This window comes from Schistocerca gregaria, chromosome X (assembly GCF_023897955.1).
Source record: "Schistocerca gregaria isolate iqSchGreg1 chromosome X, iqSchGreg1.2, whole genome shotgun sequence".
NCBI classification, from domain to species: domain Eukaryota; kingdom Metazoa; phylum Arthropoda; class Insecta; order Orthoptera; family Acrididae; genus Schistocerca; species Schistocerca gregaria.
In genome coordinates, this window is record NC_064931.1 from 174915332 (window position 1) to 174931491 (window position 16160).

Sequence of the window (16160 nt, forward strand, 5' to 3'; positions counted from 1 at the left end):
AGGTTCCCATTCACTCAAATTCTTCTGACAGTCCTCATTCTTGAGTTGCCTGTGTTAGTCATGTGGAAACATATGTGCAAAGCAAACATTAAATTATTGGAATACTTCCAGGGCATTTAAGGACAGGTTGAAAATGTTGACTGTACAGTTTACGGTGCAAAATTTAGAACTGGATGTAGGTGACAGACATTATAACTTGTGAAAAATCAAAGAAATATTAAGTGGAAACTTCTTGGCAGATTAAAACTGTGCACTGGGCCAGGACTCAAATGTGGGACCTTTGCCTTTTGTAGGGAAGTGCCCCACTGACAATTTCCCAAGCATTACTTATGACCCCCCCCCCCCCACACACACACACACACACACACACACTTACCTCCATCTAGTACCGCTCTCCCACTTCCTGTTCATTCTGGAAATTAAGTTGTTCTTCAAAAGAAATATCTGGATCTTAAAACTGATAATTACCTATCTACAAAAACAGTTACAGACATGGAAAAACAATCTGCAGTGAAAGAAGCTAATTTGCCAATCACACTATCATACACAATTAAAGAGTTTTCGGTCACTGAATTATGCCACTGATTCAATTGAAACACTATCCAAATTTGAGTTTTCATGTTCAAACTAAAAAAAAAAAAACATTGATCACTAATAAACTTACACCATTCATTATGAAGAACTGAGCAATGAACTCAAAGTAGTGCAGATTATTTCAATAATGACTGAATCTTCCAGCCACATAGATTTTAAGACAGGTTTTTTGCTTGTGAAATTTTAGTTCTTAAGTGCATTTGACTTCTTACTGCTTAGATGTGCAGGCAAAATTCCTTGCTGAGAAAAAGAGGGAAGCAATTCCAGAACAATTAAATGTACAGCGAAGACAAGTGAAGGTACAAATAATGTTTATTATTAACAGCAAGAAAAGATTGCAAATAAATTAACAGGTATAGAATGTTAAACTCTTACTGCACACAATGATGTCCAAACAGCTGCAGACTGCTTATTCACTGACATAGCTGGTGATTGGGAAGATGTACCATTTCCATACTTATAAGCCATGTTTCAAGAAACTAAAATCATTTTGTGAATTCCATGAAACAAAATACAAGAGACTCCAGGTCATAGCAAAACCACACTAAACAATAAAAACAATGTTTTTCACGTTTGAACATCTTACTTCCTGTCTCTTGATAAGCACCCTCTTGCCCAACAATATTTTTCAAAAATTTGCACCCACATAACCATCCAGTTCCTTTCCAGACAGCTAGGTACCTTCAACAGCATTCTGCACATTGAAAAGTGAGTAACTAACAGAAGTTATGACTGAAATGTTTTTAACATATGTATAAACCATTAGTTGCATGATGTGGAAAGTGAGAGGGGTCGTGACATAGGTTCAGTTCAACAATATTGCTATGTATTTCTGTATCACCATTGTGCAGGTCAGTGATTCGCATAAATGATTTTTGGAACCTCTTATGTCAATGGAGTTGATCATTGTAACTTAAACCATTAGCTGGTCAAATGTACACTAATTCTCCATTTTTGGAAAGTATAGTGCATTAAATTTCACAGCGGAGGAAGAAAAATTGATGAATGTTACTGAGTGAATAAGTGAAGATGAAATGCTGAGCTGAAGTAACAAATGAGTTATTAGAGCCAGTGAAAAAAATGGCAAAACATTTTTAAACAATTTCACAATGAACATATTATCTAGGGCATATCAGAAGCTAAGCTGAGTTTCCTCTAGCAAGACCAGGTTACAGCAAAATGGTTCAAATGGCTCTGAGGACTATGGGACTTAACATCTATGGTCATCAGTCCCCTAGAACTTAGAACTACTTAAACCTAACTAACCTAAGGACATCACACAACACCCAGCCATGAAGAGCCAGGTTACAACAAATGTGTAAATAGTTTGTTTTAAATAGTTACAATACCACATGATGGGCAGACTAGGGAAAAAAGCCTTAAGTTATAAACCATGAAATCTCTCACAAATCTAGTAACTAAGGTTCTTAACCTTCTTTATGTATATTAACATTATCTGTCAAAGAATGACAATAAGCTTCTAGAGAAAATAAATACAACTTAAGAGTAATGGCCATGTACTGAAATTTAAGTTTATATGGAATAATGCTATCAATCTCCTTTTTTGCCCAAATAAATTAATAGAATATCCAATCATGTTCCGAGTTTTTTTATTTTCTCTGCATTTTTTTGTGATTCAGAAAACATCCTGATTTTATTTTAAAATAATATCATGATCTTAAGTCATGTACATTGTCAGAAAAAGTACAAATTCATGCTTCTGTCTTGCCACAGATATATAAATTAACAGATATATAAGTTAACAAGAAAAAACACAGATGGATAAGAGAAGTTCTACATTTTTGTTGATTTCAACTATCACTTAGAATAACATGATACATACTGAACACACATTTAATAAAAAGCTGCATACTTATTTTATGACAGATGAACAAAGCAAAAGTGGCCTTACAACCTGTACAGAAAGGAAGAAATGAAATGAAATGATAGTAAATGGTATATACCTCCGATTTTTGGTTTCCTGGTGATCTCATTCCCCTTTGCACAAAATTAGAAAGTAATTCACTCCTATCCCTGAACTCTTTACTAGATCATTAATAAGAGATTCAGTTTTATTTAATACTGTTCATTAATTGTTAAAAGGGAACTCCTATAAATTTTGCTCATCGGCGTTTCTTCTTCTCCTGCTTTCGTGGTCGATGGTGAATATGTGGCCTCCGTGGAGTTGCCTGTGGAGTGCTGTGCTCAGAGCCTTCGTCATCACTCATTTCTAAATCCTGCAACATATTTGCAAAAAGAAAATATACATATAGTATATACCACACAACACATGCGTGGAAATGCCCAATGTAAGAACAGACTTTCAAAACTTGAGATAACATGTGCCAAATCTTACAGGCAGAATAAATATTCATCACCAAGACTTGGGGCAGAAATGAGAAGAGAGGCTGTGGTGTAAAGTTCCAAGTGGACAGAACTCTTATCTATAGCCCAACTTAAAGCTCAAATTCATTTACAGGGTAGCATGTTATACCATGATCCATCAATCACATAAGGACATGAAGTAACGCTACCACTTAGCACCATTTCCAAGTAGGAAGCTATGTGGCAGCACTTAATTTTATCTTCTCCTTTCCGTACTGATAATCTCAGCCCCCTTTACAACAGGTGGGAAAACAGCAATAGTAATTCACCGTCTAGAAGTTGTTCATTGTAATAGTGATGCAAGATAAATGCAATGCTCCCAAAACTCACTGTCCTAGTATAATAGCAATATCTTTAGCCCTTGACCTGTCATAAATAAATTTATTTTTTCACAATATCCCCTTTCTATCAATGATCGTGTTCAGCATTTCTAAAATATAAGTAGATTCCATCTTTAAAGGAAAATTGTGGAAGACCTTCAAAAAATATATATCAACATCTGCCATGAACATTTCATTGCACTCAGAATATATTCTATTCACAAACTTTTTCATACACGAGAACAGTTTATCAGAGGTCAATAACTCAACAATTCATACTTCAAGTTCCTCAGTTTCCCCACTGCCACTGCCTGTCACTGCCTTTGTGGGGATGCACGGTTTTCTGAAGAAAGATAACATTTCTTTTACAATCCAAATCATGTCTCAAAAATTTATTCCTTTGCTGTAGGGAAGTTCTGGTACACTGTAAATACTTTTGGAATGAAGGAGGCCACTCGCCAAAAGGCAGAAGTACACACACCTGAGACCCCCCACATGATGTCAGCTGAACGAACAGTGAAAGTGTGACATTTCGTTGGAAAGTGGACTAGGTTGTGGTTGGGGTTGTGTGAGGTGGGGTGGCGAGAGGCAGGCAGAAGCAGGCATTCGTCCAGGTGGATAGCTGCTTGGCAGTCACACTGACAATAAAATAGCTGAACAGTGTTTGTAGCACAGTTGGTACATGACTGCATTCATTGATGATCCAGCCAATGATGGGAAAGGACAAGCCTGTGACAGGAAGTATTGATTAGGCACGTCTTGCACCTTGGTCTACCACAAGGACACCATCCCTGTGGCAAAGCATTGGGAGTGGAAGTGGCACAGAGATGGACCAGGATGTTGTGTAGGTTGGGTGGGTGACTGAACACCACTTTAAAAGGGGTGGGCAAGATCTTTGGTATGATGCTCCTTATTTCAGGGCATGATGAGAGAAAGTACTGATGAATGGTATGGTCCAGTTGTTCCAGTCTAAGGTGATCTTGGGTGACAAAGGGAGAGGGTGTAGCATTCCTCTGCAGCCAGTTCTTCGGGGTGGGGAAGTTTCAGGTTGTGTGAGGATATGGCTTGTGAAATCTGTTTGCAGACAAGTTTGCGAGGCAGTACCTGTGAGACCTTCAGCATACTGGGGAAGGAAGTTCTTGCCACTGCAGATACATGGTCCCACAGGTGGCTAGACTGCATGGGATGGATTTTTTGATGTAGAAAGTATGGCGGCTGTGAAAATGTAGGTTCTGTTGGTGATCAGTGTGGGTTTAACGTGGACAGAGGTGTGGATGGAGCCACCAGAGAAGTGGAGATCTATGTCCAGGAAGTTGCCAAGGAGGACTGAGGACCAGTTGAACTGGATGGGAGACTGCCACACTCTCAGGTCAAAAGGGAATGCACAAATGACAATAAGTGAAAGTTAGCACAGATTCAGGGGTCTGTGAAAAGACCTATGCGTGAAGCACACAGCTACTGGCATCATACCTGAACAAAAGAGCTGGCTGAGAACCCAAGTAAATTCTGGTATTATGTAAAATCTCCAATCAGGTCTAAGGCTTCCATTCATTCCCTTGTTGACCAGTCTGGTGTGGAAGCTGAAGATAGAAAAATGAAAGACATAGGTTTAAATTTCTTGTTCAAGAAATCATTCAGACAGGAGAACTGTACGAACATACTGTCATTTGATCATCAGACTCCCTCATGCATGACATAGTAGTAACCCTCCCTGGCACAGAGAAACGACTGAAATATTTGAAAGTGAATAAATCACCAGATCTGGATGGAATCCCAGTTCGATTTTACAAAGAGCACTCTTATGGTAATGGCCCATTACTGAGCTTGCATTTATCGTGAATCTCTCACCCAGCACAAAGTCCCAAGCAACTGGAAAAAGCTCACAGGACTCCAGTATATGAGAAGGGTAAAAGAATGGACCCACGAAATTACAGACCAATAACTTCAATTTGATTAAAATAAACTTTCTTGAGACAGAAGTCTAGGTGCACCGAATCAGCATGGTTTTAGAAAGAATTACTCGTGTGAAACTCAGCTTGTCCTTTTCTCACATGATACACTGTGAACTATGGATGAATGGCAGCATGCAGAGTCCATATTTCTAGATTTCCAGAAAGCGAGTGTTTATCAGAGACAAAGGTATTATCAAGAGTGTCCCAGGGATATGTGTGAGGGCTGCTGCTATTCTCTACATAGATAAATGATTTGGTGGAGAGAGTGGGCATCAATCTGCAGTTGTTTCCTGATGATTCCATGGTGTATGGTAAATTGACTGAGTTTATTGGGTGAATTTTAGGAAACAGTGGTTCACCTGTTAAGGAGACCGCATGTAGGACACTGGTGTGACCTTTTCTTGAGTACTGCTTGAGTGTTTGGGATCTGTACTGGGTTCGATTGATGGAAGACATCGAAGCAATTCACAGGGGGGCTGCTAGATTTGTTACTGGTAGTTTCGGACAACATTGAGGTGTTACGGAGATGCTTCAGGAATTCAAAGAGAAGGAGATGATGTTCTTTTTGCGAAACATTATTGAGAAAATTTAGAGAACCAGCATTTGAAGCTGACTGCCGAATGATTCTACTGCTGCCAACATACATTGCGCATAAGGACCATGAAGATAAGATTTGAGAAATTGGGGATCATATGGAGGCATATAGGCAGTATCCCCACCCCCTCTATCTGCAAGGGAACAGGAAAGGAAATGACTGGTAGTGGTTCAGGGCACCCTCTGCCACACACTGTATGGTGGCTTGCTGAGTACCTATGTAGATGCAGAAGCAGACGAGGTGTTGAGGTTATGGAGAAATGAGAATACAGTTACAACAACTCCCTTGTTGAGTATGTTGAAGGTCTCATGAAGGCCTTCATAGACAGTCACTACCCCCAAACATAGTCAACAAATAGATTTCCCCTGCCATATCTTCCACAACTGCAATCCTCCCACCACCCTCAAGAATCAACAGCTGAAACATATTCTTCATCAGGGCTTTGATTATCTCTCATCATGCCCTGAAATGACACACTCTACCAAGGTTCCTTCACTCCCCTCCCAAAGTTGTGTTCCATGACCCACCAAACCAACACAAAATTCTAGTCCATTCCTATGTCACCTTCATTTCCAATCCCTTGCCACAGGAATCATGTCCATGTGGTAGACCAGTGTGCACGAACACCCAATCCACCCATCCAGCACCTTCTATACCAGCCCTGTCAGGCTTATCCTATCCCATCAACAGAGGCTGGGCTACCCGTGAAAGCAGCCATGTCATATATGAACACTGTTGTGAATACTGCACAGCTTTTTATGTTGGTATGACAATCAATTAGCTATCCATTAGGATGAATGGTCACCAGTAAACTGTCACCAAGAACAAAGTCCATCACCCAGTGGCACAACATGCAGCTGAACACAAAACGTTAAATTTAAGTGGCTGCTTCATAAACAAGGCGATCTGGATCCTTTCTTCCACGTTCAGCTTTTATGAACTATGCAGATGGGAGTTATGCTTGCAACACATCTGGCCTCAATCTGTGGTAACCAACTGTCCCCGTATCCTCCATTCAACTGTTTCCCCTTCCCTGTCTTGTCACCCCATTCCATTCCACATCCACTTGTTGCGTTCCGCACACTCTGCTCCCACCAGCTTTGACAACTGTGTATCACATGCCTAGGCTGTGTACTTGTTTCCCCTTCCTTCCTCATTCCTTGCTGGCAAAGCTGTTGCTCCCTCCAAGCCCCAGCTACTCAACCCCATTCTCACTTCCCGATCCCTCTACCCATCCCACCTGGCACATGGCACAACACCACTAGAACCTAGTCCACCTGCAGAAATGCAGCACTAGCACTGTTGCTCCAGCCAGCACCATGTAAAGACACAAAGTTAGTTGCTCTCTCTCTCTCTCTCTCTCTCTCTCTCTCTCTCTCTCTCTCTCTCTCTCTCTCTCTCTCTCTCTCTCTCTCTCTCTCTCTCTCTCTCTCTCTGTGTGTGTGTGTGTGTGTGTGTGTGTGTGTGTGTGTGTGTGTGTGTGTGTGTGTGTGTGTGTGTGTGTGTGTGTCAGAATAATGCTTTTTGACCAAAAGCTTATTTATTTCACAGTCTTTTTGTTGTGCCTGTCTGTGACTAAACATTTCCACTACATGGTGAGCAGCAATTTATATGTTTCATGATATTGTCATTATTCCATTATGGATTTTCTATTCTTATATAAGAATGATCATGAAGGATGAAAATCATGCTGCAAGTAGTGGGTAAAATCTAAAATTATGAGAACAGGAAGTGCAAACCATGTAATAGGGCAAAAAAAAACTAGCACGTGAAGTGATGTGAAAATTATCTCTATCATAGTCAAAATTGATATAAATAAAGGCACAGTCTCATTACTTTGGGAATAAGAAGCTGGAATGATTGGGACGATTCTTCATAGCATTTAATATGTTTTTTCATTACTCTGCCTGAGAAATGGAGACAAAATTTAAATAAGCTAAGATGTGATCCCTATAACTAACTGGATTATTCCCTTTTACAAGTTGGAAGGACATACCATGAGGCTATGACCATACCTCAAATCATTGTGATGTTCATGAATGTCTTATTATGGTGCAAATTCACAGAGTTCAGTAGGGAAAAACTGTATTTTAGCATCTGTGAGATTCATTCACATGTGTAAAAAATTAACAGATATTTCTGCACTTTCAAGTGAATTCCAATTTGGATTCATTACAATATCTTTTTTTTTTTAATACTGTTGCTGCCATATACCAGTGCAAGGAAATTTTTAATTTATGTCATTGCCCTACAAGTTGTTAGAAATCGCAACGAAGATCCTTTAGGTGGCAATGGAATGCACATGTGCAAATATCATCAGTTATTTTGATGAACATGGCTGTTATAATTCTTACAGCATTAGTTACTACAATCCTGCTAATTCTATAACATTCCAGTATTAGTGTTCAGATGGATGCACCATTTTTGAATGACACAAAACATTATTAGCCAACTCAGCAGTTTAGAATAACATGTGTGAAAATTCAAATAGAATGAGAAATCTGATGATTTAAAACATCCCTATCAGAGCAGCTAGTGAACACCTTACTCCAGCTGCATCCATCTGCTGTTGTAGATGATCATCTGCACCAAGAATGGCAAGCAATGACAGAAAACATTTGAGCAGTTAATGGCAGAATGACGGAAGTGACAAGTGACAGTGGATTCCAACATTGTACAGTATTAGCTCACTGTTTTATTTTTAATATGCCCCAATTTTGCATGGCTTCAGCAAGACTGGAGCAACACCACTTCCCTTTTGAATTGAGGGAATAGTGTGTGGACATTTGGCAGGAACTCAATAGTGATAATTTTAATAAGAAGCCAATGACTTTCCTGAAGAATCATTAAACCTTGGCACACAAGCACTAGTTAGAAAGAAAGGTGAGCAGGAAATGGCATTATGATTTTTACCAAATCCAAAAAGTCTTGATCACATTTGCCTGGGGGTTTACAATACTCTCTGGGAGCATGGAAGGTACAATTTTGAAGCATTTTGCACTTTTAAATATTGGTACCTTAATACATCAAATTCAGCAACAAAATCATTTCCTGTCAAAGAAGCATATAACTTTACATCCATCATCTGTTAACCATAGTACAGTGTACAGCAGAGAATACGTCAAAATCATGTTGGAGAACCTGCTCTTGGATTTTTCAAGCAGTCGTTTGGTTATGTGGAATATCCCATGTAATGTGACAATGGGATGGAGGACAGCCTGTGCCTAAGTGTCTTCTTCACCCACAATACCTATCAGAACTGTGTCTGCAACACTCAAACATTTAGTTTTGCTGAAGACTTACTACCTCAATGTGAAATACATGAGACAATCTGAACCAGTAAATAATGTTTCTTCTGGGGTATTATTGCAAGACTTTTTTTACCTTAAAATGTGTGGACTAACTGACAAGTTTCATCAAAATGATTAACATGGCAACAGAACACAAGCTGTTTAGTATACACATTTTCATTTTACATAATATAATGGGGAAACTGGGGTGAAGGAGACTTGGTGGTATGTCTGTGGCAGGACTAAGAAGTGGCTTATTTAACATTAAGATACAAACAATCAGTGGCTGCTGGTGATTTTAATATAGATTTTCTTAAAAATCCCTCTAATAAAAATGTACTGCAGTCAGTAAAAGTATCATTCAATTTAATTGTCACTATAAAGTTTCCAACTAGGATAAACACCTGCTTAAAACCAGCTACTGATAATATAGAAAAATCTAATGAACCAAACCGTACTCAAAACTTGGTAGGCACTAGTCTCTAAAATCTTAGCATGCACTTTACTTTACAAGCATTGACACTGATCATTACTTTAAAAATTTACTAAATCTGAGATCAGGAAGGTAGTTAATAAGCCACAGATGGAGACCTTTAGGAAACTGCAAAAAGATACAAACTGCAGATATATATACAGATGGGGGGAGGGAGAATCTTTTATTAAGAACATCCCTTCTTTTTCAAAGACAGTTTCCCCCCTAAAAGTAGTTCAGATAAAACCACAAAAAATACAAAGAAAACAGGATTCTGCATGGAATAAGAGTATCTTTTAAAGCAAAAAGGAAATTGTACCCAAGTCAGAAAAAGCTTTAATGTTACAACATTAGTTCATTACAAGATATACCACAGAATGCTAAAGAAAGTAATCCAGACACCCAAGTAGATGTGTTGTAAGACAAGGACAGCCCCATCAATCAACAAAATACAGATAATATGAAATATAATCAAGGAGGAAACTGGTAGAGCTAGAGATGACGAAAAGTAGGAAGCTTTAAGACAAGATGATACTTTAGAAATGGACATCAGTCTCGTCTAAGTTTCTTCAACATATACTTTATATGGGTATCTGATAAGATGGGACTGTCATGTTCAGTAAATGCTGTTCTGAAGTACCTAAAGCAAACCTGGTTTTGTACAGCCAACAAACTTTACACTACATTCTCTAAGGCAATGACTATCACATACCTTTAAAATAAAGACACTTATTAGTTACAATAACACGTGAATAATCTTATTTAAAAATTGTTTTTCTGAGCTTAATAACATCTTATTTCTACTCAATGTCACTTTGATCGGCACTCTAAAATTTTTTAGAAAGTCCACATACACATAATTTCAGAAGGAACAGTAAATATTTCAGGATGTGGTAGTAAACATTAAATAAATTTTTATTGGTTACAGAAAGAGGTTTTTATTTTATAAATATGTCCTGTTAATTATTAATGGTCTGACATATTTACAATGTCTACAAGCTGTGGAGCATCAAATGTGCAAGAAACTTTCATTTTGTGTGTTGGTAATCCATCTGTATGGGTATATTTATTTACTGTCAGTTTTGGCCAATTCTGCTGCACTGTTTAACATACAGCATACATTTACAAACACTGACTATGGTGATATGTTCTTTGTATATGGGTATTGTAATGGAGATGGTGCTGCTTGTATAGAATATGGTGGATCTTTTCCTGACCTAAGAGGACCACATTCAAGAGTGTTTAGTAATATTTTCACTAAAATTCATGAAGCTGATGTAGTGCTCAGCAGTTGTATTCCATCTGACTGTGTACATGACCACAGTGTGGATGAAACGACAGTATTCAATTGGTACAATGTATACAATGTAGTCTGATCCACCTGACAGGAAATAGTCTTGTACCAAGCTAACAGTCTTCATCTGACAGGGAATGAATTTCATGTGGTGGTCCTTCACATATTTTGTATAAACCAACAACCTTGAGACAAATACTTTCAGAAAATACATCTCAACATTTTAATTTATATTTGACATCAACAAATTTTTCTTCAGAAACACTTTTCTTGCTACTGCCAGTCTGCACCACTTTATATCTTCTCTACTTCAGCCATCATCACTTATTTTGCTGCTCAAATAACAAAACTGATTTGCTACTTTTAGTGTCTCAGTTCCTAATTTAATTCCTCCATCATCAACCGATTTACTCTCTACTATAGTCAATTACCCTTATTCTCTACTTTAGTAAATGTGAGGCAAAGCAAAAAGGAACCTCTTATTGGAGAAGTACAATTTTCAGTACAAGCAAAACCATTTGATAATGTCTAAAATATCGATTTTCATTTTATTTTATGTGTACTACAATAATTTACTTCATTCTGTACATGCTTGTATAAATTTGAAAGCTATTTCACTCTAATCTGAGTTAATAATATTGTTGAAGGTATTGATGTTGGTCTTCTGTTGGTTTTGTTTTAGGATGCAAAAACAACTAAGGTCAGAACTATAGAACACTAAGACAAAAAAGGAGTTAAAAGCAACTACACATTAAGCCCAATCCATGGAAAGAAAGACAGCTAAAAACTGAGACTTCTTCTTCGAGAAAGGTTCATAAAATATGTCAGAGAGACAACGGAGGATCTGTACTTAAGATTAAATGTCCTTTGCCATATTGCTAAGATGAGTAAAAAGTAAAATGCGGTCGACAGCCCACGCTGAAAGGCCGATAACTCAGATGGTGAACATAAATTACAAAGTAAGTGGTTAAAAAAGGGCATTCAGTCAGGAAATGGCGAACTGTCAAAGTCTGATGACAATGAGCACAAAGTGGTGGAAGATAACCACTAAACAGACAGCAATGGCTGAAATAACAGTGCCCAACATGCAGCCCAGCTAAAATGATCTCATGGCGAGGGGGCTGTGAGGAGGGTGGCCAAGGCACTCTGAGAGGCTTAATTCCCCAGAGCTTGTTCCCATGAGGGGGAAGACCAGTGGTGATGCCAAAGAGACACCACACACACAGATAATCGGAAGGAATGGAAGAACTAGCAGGCCAAGGTAGGAGGATTGCAGCCTTGGCAACAGCGTCAGAAGCCTCATTTCCCGTCAGACCAATGTCATCAGGGACCCACACAATCATCACAGTGGCACCATCACGAGTGAGTAAGTGAAAGCTTTCTTGAACCTGTTGCACTAAAGGATGGACTGTACACCTCACACAGAGGCCGTGAAGGGCACTGACATAGTCAGAGCAAATGACAATTGAAAAGCCTGTATCACCAGATTTACTGTGTGGCCAGATATGGGATGAAGAGCTCCACTGTAAATACTAAGCAGTGTTCTGGAAGCTGATACCTAAAATGGTCAGTGCCAATGATGAATCACGTCCAACATCACGGCCAGTCCAAGAGAAGTTGTTGTGAAGTTCCGTGCAAAGGTTGAGAGACTTACAGCAATAGAGTTAGTCTGGAGTAGTGTCCTTAGGAAGCGAATCAAGTCTCAGGCAATCAGGGATCGCTGCATGAAGCCAAGGTGGTGAAAGGTCCACACCCAATGGGAAAGTAGCAAGTAGCATGAATTTAAGCTGCTGGAGCAATAGCCGAAAGCAAACTCCAGGAGGTAACAGGAGAGGGATGCGTCCCATACTGGAGGTCATGGGAGTCATCAAAGGAGGCGGCATAGGGTGGGTTGCTGGGCATGCTGAGTAGAACATTACATCGGTACGACAGCGATAGTTTGGCAGCTTCTGCATACATACTCTCAACCGGGCTAGTGTAAAAGGTACCAGTGGCCGAATGGATACCACGATGATGGACTGTATTTAGACAGTGTAAGATGAACAGATGTGCAGATGCACAACAAAACACCCATAGTCTAGTTTCAAACAAACAAGGGACCAGTACAAACGGAGGAGGGTAGTTCCATCCATTCCCCAGGAAGTACCACTGAGGACACACAGGACACTGATGGACTGAGTACAGCGGGCGGCCAGGTAAGACACTTGGGAGGACCAAGAAAGTTTCCTATTGAGCATGAGCCCAGGAATTCCACAATTTCAATGAACGGAAGAGCAACAGGCCCAAGATGTGAAGACAGTGGAAGAAACCCACTGCACCACCAGAAATCTGTACAAACGGTTTTGTCAGTGGAAAATTGAAAACCTCTGTTGACGCTCCACGAATAACGATCGAGATATGGTTGAAGACGCCACTCAAGGAGACAAGTCCAATAGCAATAGATCGCAAAATCGTCAATGAAAAGGGAGCTGGATATGCCAGGCAAACCTTTTTCTGGATAAAGGTGTCCAACAAGACAGTTAAAAATTCCTAAAGGAAAAGAGCAGGTGGCCTCAGAAGCCCCAGACGTGGAGAGTACAGAGGATACTAGTCCTCCAGTAGGTGGTGTAGGCTTTCCGAATCAAAGACACAGCCACAATCTGGTATTTCCACATAAAACCATTATTACATGGGAGGACAAAGTGATGAGATAGTCAACTGCAGAATGGCATGCTAGAAATCTACACTGTGCAGTGGTTAGTAGATTGCGAGACTTGAGCCACGATAGCAGCCGGGCATTAATCGTATGTTCCATCACCTTGCAAACACAGCTGGTGAGAGAAATGGGGGGGGGGGGGGGGGGGGTGTAGCAAGAAGGAAGAGCTGTTTTCCCTTACTGGACTTAGGTATGGATATGACAGTGGCTTCACACCAGTGTCTGGGAAATGTGCCGTCTGCCCAGATGCAACTGTACATATGAAGGAGAAAGTGCTTGCCTGCAAGAGAAAGGTGTTGCAATATCTGAATGTGAATATCGTCCGACCCTTGGGCGGAAGATTGGAAGGAAATGAGAGCATGATCTAGTTTCCACATAGTAAAGGTGGCATTGTAACATTCACGATTCTGAGAGGAGAAGGGTATCGCCTGAGCTGCCTCCACTTGTTTCTGATGGAGGAAGGCAGGGTGATAGTGGCTGAAGCTCGAAATCTCCGCAAAATAGTGGCTGAAGACAGCAATAAGGTCCAATATGACATCATCTGCTATGGTCAGGCTGAAAAACGGATGTTGGTCCCAGAGCCGTTTGAGGCTGGCCTACATAACAGAAGAGGATGTGTAACTGTTCAAAGAACTAATAAATGAAATCCAGCTAGCTTTTTAGCTATCCCAAAGAATTCGATGACATTGTCCATGCAACTGTTTATAACAAATGCAGTTCACCATCACAAGACGACAGTTAAAAACGGGAAAAGCACGTCTTTGTGCACGAATTGCGTTGCTGCACACCTCAGTCCACCAAGGTCCTTGGAAATGCGAGTGATGGAACATTGTGCGGCATTAATGATAATGTTTGCAAGGTATTCTATCTTGTCATTACAACTGGTGAAATGTTGTTCATTGAAGGTCGCCACAGGGGACTAGAGCCTCAAGGATGAGTAGCATGAGTCCCGCATGAGATGGAATGCCGTCCTCAGGGGGAAGGTCAAAATGGACCAGAAAGACATGCGAGAAGTCAAAGCAGTTGTAACGACGCAATTTTGTTTCCTAGAGGCCGCGAACAAGTGGGTCCTTCAATTCCAAGAGCAGCCATTGGATGTAATGCCACGAACCTTCCACTGGAGTACAGTCATGACAAGGAAAGGGGAGGAGGGAAAAATGAAGGGATGTCACCTCAGCAGCTGTCAAAAGTCAGCCTTCGAAGACTGTGCTACAAGGCACAGAGGCTGAAGGATCCAGCTCCATGAGATCTACAGAGACATTGGCGTTCTCTCTCTCCATCAATCTGCAGATATGAGAGCAGAAAAATGGTTGGCCCATTGACACAGCTGTCGGCTGGGTAATGGTATCACACAGCGACACTGTTCAAGAGGATCTCCGAGTCAGTGAAGGAGAAAACCGTTTACCTTCGTTTGATTTCTTGGAACCTTTGTGGTTGGCAGATGAAGATTCAGATGTTTGTTGCCTGGAGGAAAGTAAAAAGTCTTTGCAAGAGTATTCTTTCCATCCTGTCTGACATGCTGGTTGTGTAGCAGATAATTTTGCAGTGAGAGGTGATAATTAGGTGGCTTGTTGCACAGCTGGTGGAGATGGGGATGCTACCATGACACTGGGCAATTTTACAGCCGCGGTGCTGAAATTGAGGTCACTAGATTGCATGGCCATGTCCTTTGTGAAGCGAGAATTAGAAAAAATGGTGCTGTAAGTGCCAAATGGTAAAATGCAGGGCTTGTGACTAACCAACAACTTGCGAGTGACAGGGTAGGGCACTTTTTATTTCCCCCCCAGATCTGGATGGCCCATTCATCAAGATGCACAGGACATTCTCTAGAGGAGGATGCACGGTTGCCATTTCAATTTATATAACAGGGAGACGGAGGCAGCCAATCCGACTCTTGAGAATCTCTACCACAAGTAACACATTTGGCTGGGTTTCGACAAGACATTAGAGTGTGGTTGTAGGGGTGATATTGGTATCAGCACACTGGGTTCACCATTTACAGCCAGACTGTGATGACTTCATAGCTTGCTTTGATCTTTGATGGAAGCACTACTCTATCGAACATGAGGAAAAAAGAGTGCATGTGGGTACTCACAGGATGCATCAACCTTTTTCAACACCCAATGGACTGCAGTGACACCCTGATCGGAGAGGCAGGTTTGTACTTCTCCCTCGGTTAGACCATCGAGCAGCCTAGTGTAAACAACACTATGAAAGAATTCAGCATTCAATGGGCCACGACATGAACAGGATTGCCGTGGAGGACTGAAGCTGCAAGCAGTTGTGCTTGAGAATCACAATCAGCTTCCAAAAGGAAAGTACCACTGCATAAACGATAGCAAGATTTCACAAGGCCGGCAACTGCAGCAACACCCTTCTGAATACTAAACTGATTAACCATAGTGAAGGACTAACCATCTTCAGTACATGAAACCATGAGGTGCGGCTGGGAGGGTCTGAATTATTAGCCTCATTCCATTTACATTTGTCAGTCTCCTGAAAACGGACCTCATGTCATAATTGGAAAGTAACATTGGCTCAACAAGGGGACCCTTTTTCAAAA

General features: G+C 40.4%; 1 protein-coding gene across 1 annotated transcript in view; it reads right to left on the reverse strand.

Moving 5' to 3' along the window:
• Nucleotides 1–888: 888 nt before the first annotated feature.
• The window catches only part of LOC126299016 (protein anon-73B1), a 29176-nt gene continuing 13904 nt past the window's right edge, over nucleotides 889–16160 (reverse strand). Inside the window, exon 2 of the mRNA XM_049990651.1 lies at nucleotides 889–2831. Within this exon, the coding sequence (XP_049846608.1) occupies nucleotides 2718–2831 (114 nt within the window). The 3' untranslated portion in view covers nucleotides 889–2717. The remainder of the gene's footprint in view (nucleotides 2832–16160) is intronic.